The sequence below is a fragment of the Biomphalaria glabrata genome, chromosome 5 (genome assembly GCF_947242115.1).
Source record: "Biomphalaria glabrata chromosome 5, xgBioGlab47.1, whole genome shotgun sequence".
NCBI classification, from domain to species: domain Eukaryota; kingdom Metazoa; phylum Mollusca; class Gastropoda; family Planorbidae; genus Biomphalaria; species Biomphalaria glabrata.
Genome location: NC_074715.1, coordinates 43705772 through 43722417, shown reverse-complemented (window position 1 = coordinate 43722417; position 16646 = coordinate 43705772). Strand labels below are relative to the sequence as shown.

At 30.2% G+C, this 16646-nt stretch overlaps 1 protein-coding gene across 3 annotated transcripts; it reads left to right on the top strand.

Annotated features, from left to right (window-relative positions):
* The first annotated feature begins 505 nt into the window (after positions 1–505).
* On the top strand, positions 506–14965 carry LOC106063761 (mpv17-like protein 2). 3 transcript variants are annotated; one of them, XM_056029887.1, is made up of 7 exons: positions 506–709; positions 1245–1360; positions 3435–3613; positions 9319–9480; positions 10067–10143; positions 10673–10804; positions 12290–14965. In XM_056029887.1, exons 3-7 carry the CDS (start codon positions 3442–3444, stop codon positions 12317–12319), a joined length of 573 nt encoding a protein of 190 aa, XP_055885862.1. In that variant the 5' UTR covers positions 506–709; positions 1245–1360; positions 3435–3441; the 3' UTR covers positions 12320–14965. The 3 variants fall into 3 exon arrangements, with proteins under 3 accessions (XP_055885862.1, XP_013077674.2, XP_013077700.2); XM_013222220.2 differs by lacking the exon at positions 506–709 and having other exon boundaries at positions 761–1360; XM_013222246.2 differs by lacking the exons at positions 506–709; positions 1245–1360 and adding an exon at positions 2594–2746.
* Positions 14966–16646: the final 1681 nt, after the last annotated feature.

The window sequence follows — 16646 nt, the reverse complement described above, 5'->3', positions numbered from 1 at the left end:
TGAGTAAATGTAGTAGGCTAGTTAGTAGGACAGAACTTAGGCCTACATAACGTAAATGTAAAAAAAAAATAATTGCATAAATATGTTAAAAATAGCAAATGGTCATCTCCCCTACTAAAGAGCCTCCAGTGTTTGTTTCTATTAATAGTTAATAGTTGTATTTACGAGATCTAAACGGGACGGACGGACGACAGACGGACAGACATTTCACACAAAACTAATAGCGTCTTTTCCCCTTTCGGGGTCCGCTAAAATACGCCTCGCAAATAAAGAAAATTTCTATGAAAATTTGATAGATCTCTATCCCTGTGCTAAACTTAGTATGATATAGATCTATTGGCATTGTAAAAATAACTTTAATACTTTGCGATTTGTCATACGCATCAATTTATAGATCTAGATATATACATAATCATAAAATCATTGTAATAAAATCTATTTCGTTAACAAGAAAAATATATATTTGTTTCGACTCCTCGATAAATAGGTTATTAGTTTAAAGTTAGTGAGTGATCAATTTTTAAAATGGCTGCGCCCTTGGCGATTGATAAACAATAACAAATTTGGACGAATGATGTTTACAATTTCATTTAGATATAGACTACACCTTGATCTAAATATTTAAACTAATTTCAATGTTGATATAGGCATCTATAATAATGAAGATCAAAATTGAAACTAAGTCTATTATGGCCATCAGTATACGATAGTAAATTTTAGAAACAGAATGACTCGAATGAGAATCTTAGCAATCTATGATTTATTTTATGAATCTTTTTAAAAAAATGAGATCTTTTAAGTCAAATTTAAGACTTTTGTCTTACTTAATTTACTAGATTAGATCTAAATTTAGGTATTTACTTTTACTGATAAGTCTGTCTAGACAGTACTGAGACTCTCTTAATTAGACTAGATCTATATAATTATAATACAGATCTATTACTATTATATATTTATAATCAAAGTACCACTTACACTAGTGTCACTAGACACTAAAGTGCAGTTGTAGTGTAGTTCTAGATCTAGATTTCTAGAACTAGAATAGGGTCAAAGTACTTCACTGGACTTCATAGTAGATCTAATCTACTTTTCTAGAAATATACTTATATAGATCTAAATCTATACTAAATTAACTAAATATTAGTTACAATTAAAATAATATATTATAGCCTACAAATAATACCTAAAATATATATAAAAGGAAGTATACGGAACTGAAATTATCTATCAAAATTGTCTATTAGATATATTGATCTATTATGGTTATGTTTATGATTAATTCATTTAACTTCAAATCATACTGTCACATTTTGTGAGTGTGACACTGAACTGACTCTGTCTCTAGACTCTACTAGATCTAGTAAGTATAAGTTTTGCTTAAGTCTTAAGTCTACTTAATTAGTTCCAGAGTCTCTCCCTCTCTCTCTCTCTCTCTCTCTATATATATATATATATATATATATATATATATATATATATATATATATATACAGGGTGCGTCAAAAAAATGTATACACACTTTGAACTGTCATAGACAATTTATGTCCCGTTCTACGATGCTAAATTTCAGCACATGGAAAGCTTAATGTCTAATTGGAAAAATAAATGTGAAGGTGGTTCTGTACCACAAACAGTGCCGGAGTGGCAAGGAAGTAACTGCAACATGCATGGACGTGCGTTTGAGTTTTGAAGAGCGGAATCAGATAATTAAGTGGTACTGGAGGTTTGAGAATGTTGCTGCGGTTCGAAGACAGTGGAGACATGAGTATGGTACAGAACCACCTTCAAGGTAAACAATTACACGTCTACGATACAAATTTGAAATTCACGGAACACTGTGTGATGTGCATAAAGGTCGATCAGGGCGACCTCGTACAGCTACAAGTGATGAGTCCACAACTGCGGTCTTGGAACTGTTTCAGCGTTCACCTCAAAAATCGTCACGGCAAGCGGCACGTGAGAGTGATGTAAGTGCTGTAGTGTGCATTCTGAGGAAAGGCAAGTTTCATGTGTACATTCCAAGGCTGGTGCAACAGCTAAATCTCAGTGGACACTTTGGTACGATGTATGGAATCAATGTTGGCTCGTACTCAGCAATGTATTGATGCTGAAGGCCACCAGTTTGAACATTACTCACATTAATCACATTTATTTTTCCAATTAGACATTAAGCTTTCCATGTGCTGAAATTTAGCATTGTAGAACGGGAAATAAATTGTCTATGACAGTTCAAAGTGTGTATACATTTTTTTGACGCACCCTGTATATATATATATATATATATATATATGCTTTTTTTTTAAAAAAAAAATAGGTGTTGGTAGGCCTACTCAGTGATGGATTGCCTAACTCTTAACTACTAATAAATTAATAATAAACATTAAAATACAAGAAAAGTAATATTTATTACCCCACCGGTGCGTATTGTCACAAAAAAAGCTTAAACTTAATTTATGTTTACAAATTTAACTATTCTACTTTATTATTACACAAGGATAAGTAGATATCTGCTAATATAGAGCCTCCATATTAATATTTCATCTTGTTCAATTAGCAAAATATTGATTTACTTGTTGAAATTTAAAGTCAGAAGCTTAGTACTAGATGAAGTGTTTATAGTGAGAGTCTCTATACTGAAGTCAAGATTATTAATATTAAAGGATCAAGGAAAAAATTAAGTTTATACAAATTTACAATAAGACCTTTGACAGTCATCATATTTGTATTCTACAAGCAGAGTCAAAGTGTAGGTTGTATATGAATTTATATTAAACACCTAATTGTTTTTTTAAATAAATCAATTTTTATTTGTTGTCATATATATTTAATTATTGAATTAATACTTATGGTGTAAAACAATTTAAATATATTCAAGAATTCACTAATGCCAATGTCCGGTAATTATATTTTTAAATAACCTTGGGCAACAAAGCCGATATCCCACTGTACATTAACTCTTTATCTCCGTAATTATTTACCACTTTCTGGTGGAATCAACGCTGGTATTGTCAGTTAGGAAAGAAAGAGTTTATTCTGCCTAAACTTCTTATTTGCTTTAAATCTTAATCTGCATTAGATCAACTCTTTTCATCTGCTTTTCTCTCTCAGTTGTTTAAAGTATATTTTAGTAGTGACTATGATAGCTCATTTATATATATGTGAATGAGAGAAAAAAATAAAAGAAACAAAAGTTAGGCCATTTAATTGAATGTATTTATTTGAATTGAAATGACATTCTGATTTAAGATCAAATTGTTTAGATCTGTATTTATCTTTTAAGAAAGGTAAGATAATACAGATCTAAAACTATTTGATCTTAAACCAGAATGTTATTTTAACATCCTCAATTCACCAGCCAAGCATACATGTACCAAATCAGACATTACATTATCTATATACCTATAATGCTAAAAAATTTTGTTTTTATTTCTCAGTCAAAAAATGAGTGCTTCCAAAGTTATGCTGAAACTGGACACTTTGTTTACAAAATATCTCCTGACAACCAATGTTGTAACATGTGGAGCTTTACTTGGTATTGGAGATGCTTTAGTTCAGGGAATGAATATTGCCATGACAAAAGACAAGAAGGAAAAATTTGATTATGCTCGCACGGGTAAACAATTACTACATCTTCTTTTTCTTTCACTGTTAAAAATATTCAATTATAAAACAAAATTTTTTAATAGAGGACACATACTGCACACATAATGTCACATAGGTTTTTGAAGGAAATGTATTTAGTGTGAAAACAAATGCAAGTGTCTGGAAATCAATAGGGAGTTATTAAATTGAAAATGTTTAAGATTCTAAGGATTGAAATCATTTTTAAAACTTGCATGATTCCTTGTTCATTTTGATGTAACAATTCGGAACTTGCTATTTCACTGGTATTTAACATCTGTGATGTTGCTTATTCAGGCTGTCTTGAAGTCAACCAATTACTCTGCAATCGTGTGGGTGTAATTGTTCGGGTGTATTACGTGTAGTTGACCAACAAGTCAGACAAAATAACACAACACCTGTTTTAACTAGTGAAGAGATGTAGTCGACTCTGATGAACAATTGTACATGGATTTATTCTGATAAAAAGGCCACAGTAGAAGTCTCTGTCACTAAACACGTCGTTACCCTGGAATGTTCTATCGCTAACTGATTTTTCGGTCTCTAACCCAACATATCCCAAACGTCACTAGTCCCGTTCAATATGCGTCATCTATGGTGCGTCGCTAACTAACTAACCTATATAAATAAGGTGTCTAACAGATTCCTCCCCCCCTTGAAAAAAAAATATGTCAATATTTTTCCACTACTGTCAAGTCTTACAAGGGCATTTTCAATTTAAGGGGAAGACCACAAACATAAAATCTTGACATCTTCATCTTGACATCTTCATCTTGACTTCTTCATCTTGACCTTTTCATCTTGACTTGACAGTTCTTCATATTCAATGTCAATGTTCATAACATTCCAAAATCATCTTCATTAGTACACAGTTCATCATGGAGGACAATGTGGCATCTTATGGGCACGTCATACATTTCAAATGTTCTTCACTGGCAGTAATCTGATAAAATACAACATTTCAAAAACCAATTATAGACTTTATTTACATATTCAATAAAATTTTTTCTTACCACCCTTTTATACGCTTTTGTCCATTTTTCTTTTATACTCACCCTTTTCCATAGAACTAACTTTCGTCAATGATATATGAAATGATTCACACAAAAAAAAAAAAATATCCATACTTACTTTCAAATGCTTAACATCAAATTTACTTATCTCCCTTTTTCATAACATATAAATGGTGTCAATATATTAATATATATTACATACTCAATATAATCATATTTTATTTACAAAATTATTTCACTTCAATGTCATTCTAGACAATAGATCAGCTACAATATTCATAGATCCACTAATAGCTTTCACTTCAAATTTATACTCCTGTAGTGCTAAGAACCATCTATATACACGACTGTTTTTCATGCTCTTTTGCTGTATATACTGAATAGGATTATGATCAGTTAATAATATGAATTTCCTTCCTATTAAATAGCTCTCTAGCTTAGTAATTACCCATATTACAGCTAAGGCTTCTCTTTCAATGACACTATATTTTTTTTCTGCCTCTGACAATTTTCTGCTTACATATAATATAGGATGTAAGTTATCATAGTTCTGCATTAAACAACCACCAATAGCATTACCAGATGCATCAGTTGTGACATAAAATATTTTGTCTTTATCAGGTAGTCTTAATATTAATTCATGACCAAAAACCTCTTTAATTCTGTCAATAGCTTTCACACATTCCTCATTACAAACTACTTTTTGAGGTTTTCCTTTTTTAAGTAAGTCATTTAATGGATTCACTATTTCTGCTAAGTTCTTTATAAACTTTCTGTAATAATTTACTATTCCCAATATGCTTTTAATTTGTCTTTTTGTTGTAGGTATTTCAATATTAAGTACTTTCTTTATGTTATCTTCAATAGGGCTAATCATGTTGTTATTTACTTTATGTCCTAAGAAAATTATTTCCTCCAATCCTATTTCTACTTTTTCTGCTTGAATTGTAAGTCCACTTTCTTTTATTATTTTGAACACTTCTTTTACATCTACCAAATGTTCCTCCCAACTATTATTAAAAATACATATGTCATCCAAATAGCAAATAACATTTTCTTTGTTTCCAATTATCATGTTCATCATTCTATTAAATGTGGCAGGTGCATTTACTAATCCAAAACTCATATAATTCCATTGAAAAATACCATATGGTGTTACAAATGCTGTGTAAGGTTTTGCATTTTCTGTTAAAGGTATTTGCCAATAACCTTTAGTTAAATCCAGTTTAGTAAAAAATTTTGCTCCATTTAATTTATGTAAAATATCCTCTATATTTGGCATTGGATATGGGTCAAATTCTGTGATGTTGTTAAGTTTCCTATAATCAATACATAACCTTATATCTCCATTCTTCTTTTTGGCTATCACAATTGGTGAAGCATAAGGAGATGTTGATGGCTCAATTATACCTGATTCTAGTAAATTGTCTATTTCTTTCTTTACTTTGTCTTGTAAATGTAGTGGTATTCTATATGGCTTAAGCTTGATAGGTTTTGGATCTGTTACTTTAATGTCATGTTTAATAATATTAGTTTTTCCTGGTATGCTGGAAAAAATTTCTTTGTATTCCTGTATTATTTTAGTTATATCTTTTGACTTTTCCTTAGTTAAATTATTAAGATTAATCTTTTGCCAAGTTTGATTCTCTTTTGTTTCTATTACAGGTATTTCCTTAATATCATTTTCATTATAATTTTCATTTGTTATTATCATTAAGCATTCTTCTCTTTCTGAAAATTTATTTTCTATTTCCTCCTGAATGTTTTGTATCAACTCATCTTCTCTATCATGATACAGTTTCAAATTATTTATGTGATATGTTTTAATTTTCCCATTTATTTCAATTTGATAATTCACATCATTAATTTGTTTTATCACTTTAAATGGACCTTTCCATTGTTTACCAATTTTATTTTTCAGGTCATTTATCAATATTAATACATTGTTTCCTACTTCTAGTGTTTTCAATTGCCTTTTCTTATTTATATTCTCATGAGCACTTTGTTTGTACTTCTTATTGTTGTTATATGCTTGAGTCCATATCTCTTTCAATTCTGTTGTGATTGTTGTTTCACTGTCATTATTTAGTTTATTCTCATTGTCTATTAGATTTTCTTTAAAAACATCTAATTCATCTCTAGGTTTTCTTCCATGTATTACTTCATATGGTGAAAATTGTGTTGCTTCATGGATGTTGTTTCTATGAGCAAATAGTACATAATTAATGTAATGATCCCACTTGTTCTGATTATTCTGAATTATCTTTGTTAGTGATCTTTTTAATGAACCACCATATCGTTCACATAAATCATTACTCTCTGGGTGGTAAACCGAAGAGTATATGTGTTGTATATTGTATTGTTTAGTCCATTTCTTAAATTGTTCTGACTTAAACTGAGATCCCTGATCACTCAATATAATTTTAGGTATACCATGTCTTGTAATTACTTTTTGAGTTATGGCATTAATGATATTCTCTGCACTTGTATTTGATAATGGGATTGCCTCTGGGTATCTACTAAACATGTCTATTACTGTTAGAATGTATTTGTTATTATTTTCAGTTTGAATTAAAGGTCCTATTAAATCAATAGATACTTTCTGAAATGGTGCTGTAGGTTCATCCATTTCTTGAATAGGTGCTTTATTCACTAAGCTTTTGTTAGATCTCTTTTGACATATGTCACATGAGTTTATGTATTTGTTTATTGTTGCTTTCATTTTGGGCCAAAATACTTGTTTTGACAAATTCCTATAACATTTCTTTACTCCCCTATGTGCTGCTAAATTATTATCATGTGTCATGATTAAAACATCTTTCCAATATTTCTGTGGTAAGACAAGTTGTTTTATTTTCTTGTTATCATTACTTGTTTGTCTAAACAATATTTTATTCTCTATACAAAATTTCTCCATTGGATTATTATTGTTTTTATCTGATATTCTTGAATAAATTTTCCCAATAATATTGTCATTCATTTGTTCTAATGCAAATGTGGGTGTTGTTTCTTTTTCACTTTGAGATATTTGTGTTTCAAGACTATTTTGTGTTTCATTTTCTATCTCTCTTTCCTTAATATCTGTATTTTCTATTTGTATTACATTACTGGTTTCTTTTTCTTCATCATTACTTATTACATTTATTGTATTTTCCTGTTTCTTATCTTGTTTATCCATTGATCTTGTTATTATCATACTTGTTATATTTTGTGTTTCTATGTTTTCATAATTTTGTCTTATGTTTTTGTATTTGTTTTGCCAGTCTTCTAATTCTTTTCTAGAACATTCTTTAACTCCTTTTATGTTTCCTACCAACATATCATATCTCATTTCTGGTATTGCAATGCCATCACAATAACCAGTGAAAAATGGAGTTTCAATGTACACCCTTATAGCTTTAAATTCCCTTACAGTGCCATCTGCTAGTTCTACTTTCTTAGTAAACCCTTTATACCAATGAGGTTTGACAAATTTAGTTTTTACTGCCAAAGTGTTACAACCTGAATCCCTAATTAATTCCACCGGAATTCTATCTACAAACCCTGGGTACACTGCAAAATTGTTCCTATTTCTTTCCATGAAATATACCCTATCTGTACCTTTATTTTTGTATTCCCTACTGTAACTCCTATTTCTATAATTTCCCCTGTCATTCCTATCTCTACTCCTATATCTACTGTTATTTTGTTCATTGTATCTATTTCTACTTCCAGACCTACTATTCCCTCTTCTACAGTTAGCTGCTATATGACCTTTTCCTCGACATTTAAAACAGGTTATTTCATTATATTTTCTATTTCCACTACTTGATCTGTTTCTATTTCTACTTCTATCAACATTTTCTTTGGTGTATCCTATTAAATCTACTTTGCTCTTATCTCTATCAGAAAATGGTTTGTTTGGATAGGCATTTTTGTATACCCTCATTATCTCTGTTATTTCATCTATAGTTTTTGGATTTCTTTCTCTAATAAAAGATTGTAATTGAGGATCACATTTATTTACAAAGTTGTCCACTAGAATAAAATTTTTTAATCCTTCATAAGAGTTATTCACTTTTTCTAATTTTACCCACTTATTGAAAAAATCCTTTTCCATATTAATAGTAGTTTGGGGTTCTATTCCTAATGATGTGATGTTGTTTATTCAGGCTGTCTTGAAGTCAACCAATTACTCTGCAATCGTGTGGGTGTAATTGTTCGGGTGTATTACGTGTAGTTGACCAACAAGTCAGACAAAATAACACAACACCTGTTTTAACTAGTGAAGAGATGTAGTCGACTCTGATGAACAATTGTACATGGATTTATTCTGATAAAAAGGCCACAGTAGAAGTCTCTGTCACTAAACACGTCGTTACCCTAGAATGTTCTATCGCTAACTGATTTTTCGGTCTCTAACCCAACATATCCCAAACGTCACTAGTCCCGTTCAATATGCGTCATCTATGGTGCGTCGCTAACTAACTAACCTATATAAATAAGGTGTCTAACACATCTCAGTAATGGCTTTTAAAAACTTTCCTATTACTTTAACTATTTTACCATTTATTTTCGCTTTTTGCTACCCTGTAACATTTCTATGTAATTGTTCAATTTCTTTATCAATATCAATTTTCTAGTTATATCTTTTTTTTTTTTTTTGGAGTGTTATTGAGCAAAATGTCAAATATTCATTTTTCAGGGCGCATGATAGTGATTGGATTAAGTCTTGGACCCTTTAATCACTATTGGTATGCTCTACTGGATAAAGTCATTAAAGGAAATTCAGGGAAAGCAGTCCTACATAAGATTCTGAGTGATCAATTTATAGCTGGACCTTTTTTCTGTTCCACATTTCTCTGTGGCAAGTAATGTTTTAGTCTGTTGGTGTACTAGATAAATGTTTAGTGCACTGCAGTAGTGTATTAGCATACTTCATAAGTTTGTTTTATAAGTTTCAGATATGAAAATTATTTTGTCCTAGTCCAAAACTCCTGCTTGACAGCAGAAGATGAAAGTGGGCAGGGTTTGAACACTAAACCATCATGACGGCAGCCAACCATATAAGATTTTAGTCCACTACATTAGTGTGTAGTAGACTGTAAATAAATAAAAGCACAATCTAAGTTAATATTTATATAATTAATTTTCTTAATTAAGCCAGATTACAGATAAGTAGGCTTACAATAACAAACAAAAAAATACAATGCAGAGTGGTGTGAATACATTGTTAATGAAAATGGACATTAAATTTGAAAAATCTGGCTAAGAGGATTGACATCTGATTTTAGGAATTGAAATATAAAATATCAAACCAGTCTTTATTAAATGAAAAGAGTTTTGGGATAAAAAGACATGTTGTAACAGAGATATCTGTTTTGTTTTTACAATTTAGACTACTGTGTTCATAAAACAAGAAATATTAATAGTACTCATCTTCTGTTTTTCAGGTTTAAGTTTTTTGGAAGGTAAAGGCATGGAAGGTGCTATTCAAGAATGGAAAGATAAGTTTCTAGGAATATACTTTGTAAGTTGTGATAATTTGTTTTTATATGTACTGTTTAAATATATATATTGACAAGATGTGGATCTTTACTAGTTTGGAAGGGGGGGGGGAATGTTTGTAAAATCTTTACATGTTTTGGATGTTCCTTCTCAGTTGAAGATAATCTACTTCCAAACCCACAGCCATCCATATAAGTGGTATAGAAAACTAGATTTCAATTCAAAATTATTCTTGTTGCTAAATTTGAAAAAAAAAAGCTTTTTTATCTCATGGATGTTTAAGCATGCCTAAGCATGTAATAACCCTTTAAAAATATTATATAATTATATAATGTAAATTAGTTGGTATATGTATTCATATGAATTTTAATAATTATTTTTTAGTAATTATTTCTGTCCTTATAATTTAAAATTTACTTTTGGTATAGATTTATAACATATTCTTTCAAATTGGAATCATAGAAGTAGACTAGCAGGAAAATAGTGAAACTGATTAAAGCTTTTGTTCACCATTTAGTAGTTGTACTGAAGGAAACTTTCTTACAAATTAGGTAGATTGGATGTTTTGGCCTGCTGCCCAGTTTGTCAACTTTAAATTTGTACCTGGAAAGTTCCGTGTAGCGTATGTGAGCACAGCAACATTGATATGGAACTCTTTCTTATCTTATGCAAAACACAGACATGTGAGTATTGTCATAGACTAGAACAAAGAACTCTTTAGGAGTGAACAATACATTGCCCTTGACAGAAGAGATTTGCCCAACCTAGCCTCTGATAGATATTAGTAAACCTTAACCCATCAAGACAACAATCATCATCATCATCTGTCCCTTGACTTTTGTCATAGGGGTGCTGTGACAGTATGCATAACCAAACCCCTTCATTTTTCCTGGTCAGCAGATGTTCTTAGTAGTATTCATTCTTTTACATTGTCCAGCCAGCTTTTCTTTGGACGACCCTTTCTTCGTGCTCCCTCCACTGTACCTTGAAGGATGACATATTTAGAGTTATTTTTTTTTAATTTTGGTTCAATATATATATATTATATATTTATTTATTTAGGGAGATAGTTGTCAGTGATGATAAAGGAGTTGTCTGTGATGATAAAAGAGTTGTTAGTGATGATGAAGGAGTTTTCAGTGATGATAAAGGATTTGTCAGTGATGATAAAGGCTAATCTTGGGTTCTCTAACAAAACAACATCCTCAAATGAATAATAATAATAATAATCTTTATTATCCATTTGGAAATTAGTTTTACATTTTGTGTATTACACCAAACAAAACATGACAACTCATCCTTAATCTTACTATTTGAGGGCAATGTTTATTTTATTAAAATAAGCTAAACAAACAAAACTGTGACATTTTAATTTCTTGGACTACTAAAAATGTGTTAATTTGAAACAAAAAAGATATTTTTTTCTAGTAGAATTATTTCTTCAAATAATAATAGTAGACAGTATTGGATTGTCTTATTAGTTTCTGTTTCCTAGTATTTTATTTTTTTATCTTCTGTCAAAACTTGTGGTTCACCCTTACTGGTTCATATAAATAGACACATTTACACAAAGAATGAAAGTCAGAACTGTTAAGTTCTTACACATGTATCTAAATGACCACAAATATTGGTGACCTGCTGTAAAACAAACGTGAGCATAAATGCAATTATTTGTTCTCAAATTTGTTCTCAGTTCTGTTGTTGGTTTTTATGTTTTGAAATACACAACATCAGTCTGTTGATTGTTGATGTTTAAAGGAATTCATACTATCGACAGATAGACAGACACCTTGACAGACAGGCGTTACATTTTTCTGCTTTATTACTTTATTGAAATTTTAAATTTTGTTGACAGACATTAAGTTTCTCTATTTTAATTTTTATTTAACTTTTCAATTTCATTATTCAAATATATGAAAGTCTTTTTTTTTTTACTTTCCAAGTATCTTTATAAAAACAAACTGATCATTAAAAAATAAATACAGATATTATACTATTTAGTTTGTTAAACTTTTTTTTTTTGTTAATATTTAAGAGTTCCTGTATACTTTAGGAAAATCTTTATTTAAAATATAATTATTGGAAATGTTAAAATCTGAATGTTCTTGTAACCCTATATGTACATACACACACAAAAAGTTTTTTTAATGTATTTTTTTCTTTTTTAGGTATCTCCAACCGAAGAAGATTTTCGATAAAGAAAAGTCCAGCTAGTTGTGGTTAATTGTTACACAAAACCAAGATACATTCTTTAGATGGTGTTTAAATAAAGTTGTAGCTTTAGTAATTTATTATCACATTTATTTATTAGATGTGTGTTTATACCCATAGCTCTATAGAATTTTAGATTGGATGACAAAAGGGCACTAAAATGAACTAAAATATTTGTTTCCATCTATTATGATGTACTGCTGTCTTTTTATAAATAGGTTTTAATACATCATGATTAAAATCATTGTGGTTATAGTTTTCCACACAGCCTTCCCTTAAGTGGATATATTTAATTTTTGGTGTCTGATTAGAATATTAGCATGACCACTATAAATGTATAACCAAGTTAGCTACAAGAAGAGCAATTAGTGTATTACGTTGGAGCTAAAAATCAACTATTTTCATAATATTGTTTATACTTTTTTTTACTGGATATTATTTGATTGTTCGGCTTTAATGTAACCTATTTTTAAATTGTTAATTTCTTAACTTTATATTTACTGAGTCAACATCACAAAGTCTTGATCTTTTTATTTGATCATGTAAACAGTTTAAAATTGTGGGAAAAATAGTTCTTAGCAGTACCGCTTTGTAAAACTCAACACAAGGCTGAACTAAAAGACAGAAGGCTGAACTAACAAAAACACTTTGAGATTTTTTAAATTCAATATTAATATATTGATCTGGGCATGGTGGTTGAGTAATAAGAATGCTGCTAAATTTTGGGCCCAGATTTTACATTCTGTTAGAGACTTGAGATTTGTATCTAGAACTAGATGGCTTCTCCTGAATCCAATTTACTTGAATGGATCCTTAACATCTGATTAGGATGATAAAATGTTCAGTTCTGTGGTGGCAAACCAAAACAAAAGTTCATAACTTGACTAGCCCTTAAAGTCTTTGGGTCTCACCCTCAGTGCAAGATTTATGTAAAAGCTACACATGCCATAGCTTATTTGTCCCAAATCTGCATGACCAGAACATCCTATACTCTCCATTCATTAGTTTAGTGTGTCCTTTCAAAGGACAAAGCACTATTTTTCCTAGAGTTTGCATTACCAAGTATCAGTGGTAATTATTACTGCCAGTACTGATATTACAGATAAAGTTCAACAACATATGTAATTTAAACAATTTTTAATTTTGTTATGAATAATAGTGAATTGAAGCTTAAGTTTTATTACTTTAAGTACCGGTATCTATTTTTTTAATATGTATTTCCATTTAACCCTTTAGATGTCTGGTACTGACATATAATATCTGGACTTATAAAGGGCCCCATATCTCAAAGCTTAGGGCCTTATCAACTTAACAAGTCTAAGTCCTGCTCCAACTCAAAGGAAAAGTGAACAATACTTCCATAACTTTCTTCTTCATTTTGGGCTCTATTTTTGTATTGGCTCTTTGGATTGATGCTGTGTTCTTTTTGTCTTCCTCATTGCCTTGTCCCAGCTTTGTCCCAGTCTGCAATATAACAGGAACTTTTGCTCAAACATTATGAAAGGTCAGAAGGTCAATGATGCAGATTGTAAATCTTCATCTTTTGCTCATCTATAGTAAGTAAATACACTAATTTGAAACAGATTTTTTATTTAATAACAGCCTTTTTTTTTTTTTTAATAAATCATCTTTTTAAATTTGTCTTTTGGTATAAAGCTGCTACTTCCTGTAAATTACTGTTGTAACATAGTAAATAATTCCTTAAATTCAGTTTTCAGCATTTTTTTGAAAATAATCTTACAACAGAGACACTCAATTTTACATTTGACATTCATAGTATATTTATGGAATGTATTCTGTCTATGCTCATTCACAATAAACATTAATTCAAATTTACATATTTTCATTGTCAAAAAAGAATTGATTAGATCTCAAAGAAATCCTTAATTAATTCAAGAATGACATTTTTCGTTTTTGAAGCTGATGCTGTGGACACACTAACTTATTCAATGTTTCATCTCCTTACATTTTATGATCTGAAAAATTTACTTTTTGAAATAAGCAGAAGGATTGTAGGATTCTTTTTTTTTTATTTAATTTGCATTGTCCTTTGAATTTTTTTTTTACAATCTTCAGCAATGAAACCCATAAATACTCTTTTGGAAGTGTTTAACAATCAGCTATTTCATGAATATTCCAGCTATGTATAGTTTGTTATATATTGGACACTTGTTTTACTATCAGGGTAGAAATTATTATATTACCTAATGAAGAATTTGTTTAAACAAGGTTTATATTTATAAGCAATAAATATGTGTTAATTAAAAGTGGAATGTTTGTGCTGTCTTTAACTTTTTTTTTTAAATGAATAAGGACAATTCATTGAATAATGTGAAGGAAAATATTGGGGAGGAAAGCTTATCCCCTTCGCCAACTGTAAAGCTACAGAGAAGGATGAATGGGAAGAGAAATTTTGTAGTTATAGTATGTGTATTGTATGTAAGCAGAGATATGTTTTGTTTACACACAAATATATTCAGCATTGCTGTGATGATCTTCCAGTTAATTCCTCTTGTTATATTTGGTTTTGTTGTTGTGTGTAGAAGATTGGACATTATTTATTTTGTACATTGATTACAACTAACACAAAATTAAATGAAAAAAAAAGAATTAATACACAAATACTAGATCTATCTTTGCCTTGGTATATTTTTGTGTGTGTTTGTTTTTTTAACTTACTTACTAAAAGTTTAAGAGAAATGGATTACTAAACTAACATTACTGATTTTCTTGTCTTTGTTTTGAGATTAGCCCTCAGGAAATAATAATAATAATAATCTTTATTGTCCATAAGCAAAAATATGTCTTACAATTTGTGCATTACACCAAACATAACATTGTAACTATAAAAAAACAAATGTACATTCACACAAGACACATAATTTACATATGAAAAGTTTATATCAGATTGTTTCTATTCGATGATTTGATTGCCAGGGGAACAAAAGAGTGTTTGTGTCTGTCTTTGCTATCGGTGCCTTGTATCTCTTTTGTGAGGGTAAAATCACGAAATTCTGACCGAAAGGGTGATTCTTTATTTCTAGAATCTTTTTAGCTTTTTTATAGATGTTTGTCTCAAACAGCTGCACAAATGGGTTTTGTTTTTGCCAATGACTTTACCAGCAGCATTTAGGATTCTATGGAGTTTAGTTTTATTTTTAATGCTCAGATTGCCATGCCAGGCAGTGATATTAAAACTTAAAATGTTGCAGATGTGAGCGTGATAAAACATAGACAAGGCCTTTTCACTAACATAAACGATGACAGTTTTCTCAGTAATCGTAATCTTTGCTGCCCTTTTTTGCTGATATAATCAGTAGATTCTGTTTGGTGTAATGCACAAATTGTAAGACAAATTTCCTCACGAACAATAAAGATTATTATTATTATTTGCAGTAAAATTTAGTTTATTGTCTAGGATAGTACCAAGGTATTTAAAAGTTAGCCCTATTTCGATAGTCTCTCCAGCTACAGAAACAATATCATTTTCCTTCTTTTCCCTACGAAAATCGATTATCATTTCTTTGTTGTTTTTTTTACATTTAATAATAAAAATTTATCTTTACAGTATTTTTCAATGTGTTCTATTTCTCTGAAATACTCATTTACGCCTGAGCTCTCTGAGAGCAGGGCAAGAAGTGCCGCATCATCAGCGAATTTTGTGAAGTAGCAAAAAGGACTATCGGATTGAAAATCATTGGTGAACAAAATGAACCACAATGGCGATGTCACAACCCCCTAGGGCGCCCCTGTGTTAAGTATGCGTGCATTTGATATTACATTGTTGACTCGAACCCTCTGAGGAAAGGTTTCCAAACCAAAGGAAATGAATGACTTTAGACCTGTTTCACTTACTTCCATTGTGTCTAAATGTTTAGAAAAACTAGTTAAAATGTTTCTTATGAATGATCTTTGTAGTAAGTTGGATCCTTTACAATTTGCTTACCCAAAGGGTAAAGGTGTAGACGATGCCATCCTAGATATTTTAAATTGTGTCTACAAACATCTGGACTTATTTAACACTTCTGTGAGATTCTTCTTCATTGATTTCTCATCAGCTTTTAATACCATATAACTTCATTTACTTATTGAAAAAATGAAAGCGTTGAAGATTAGTTCATACATAATACTATGGGCTAATGAATTTTTGACCTATTGAAAGTGTTCACTATTAGAGGTGTTAGCTGTTGAAAGTGTTGACTATTAGAGATGTTAGCTGTTGAAAGTGTTGACTATTAGAGATGTTAGCTATTGAAAGTGTTGACTATTAGAGATGTTAGCTATTGAAAGTGTTGACTATTAGAGATGTTAGCT

Coding starts and splice junctions, on each gene's coding strand:
- LOC106063761 (XM_056029887.1), top strand. CDS start 3,442: ATGAGTGCTTCCAAAGTTATGCTGAAACTGGACACTTTGTTTACAAAA. Junction 3,614..9,318: donor ATTTGATTATGCTCGCACGG/GTAAACAATTAC, acceptor TTCATTTTTCAG/GGCGCATGATAGTGATTGGA. Junction 10,144..10,672: donor AGTTTCTAGGAATATACTTT/GTAAGTTGTGAT, acceptor CTTACAAATTAG/GTAGATTGGATGTTTTGGCC.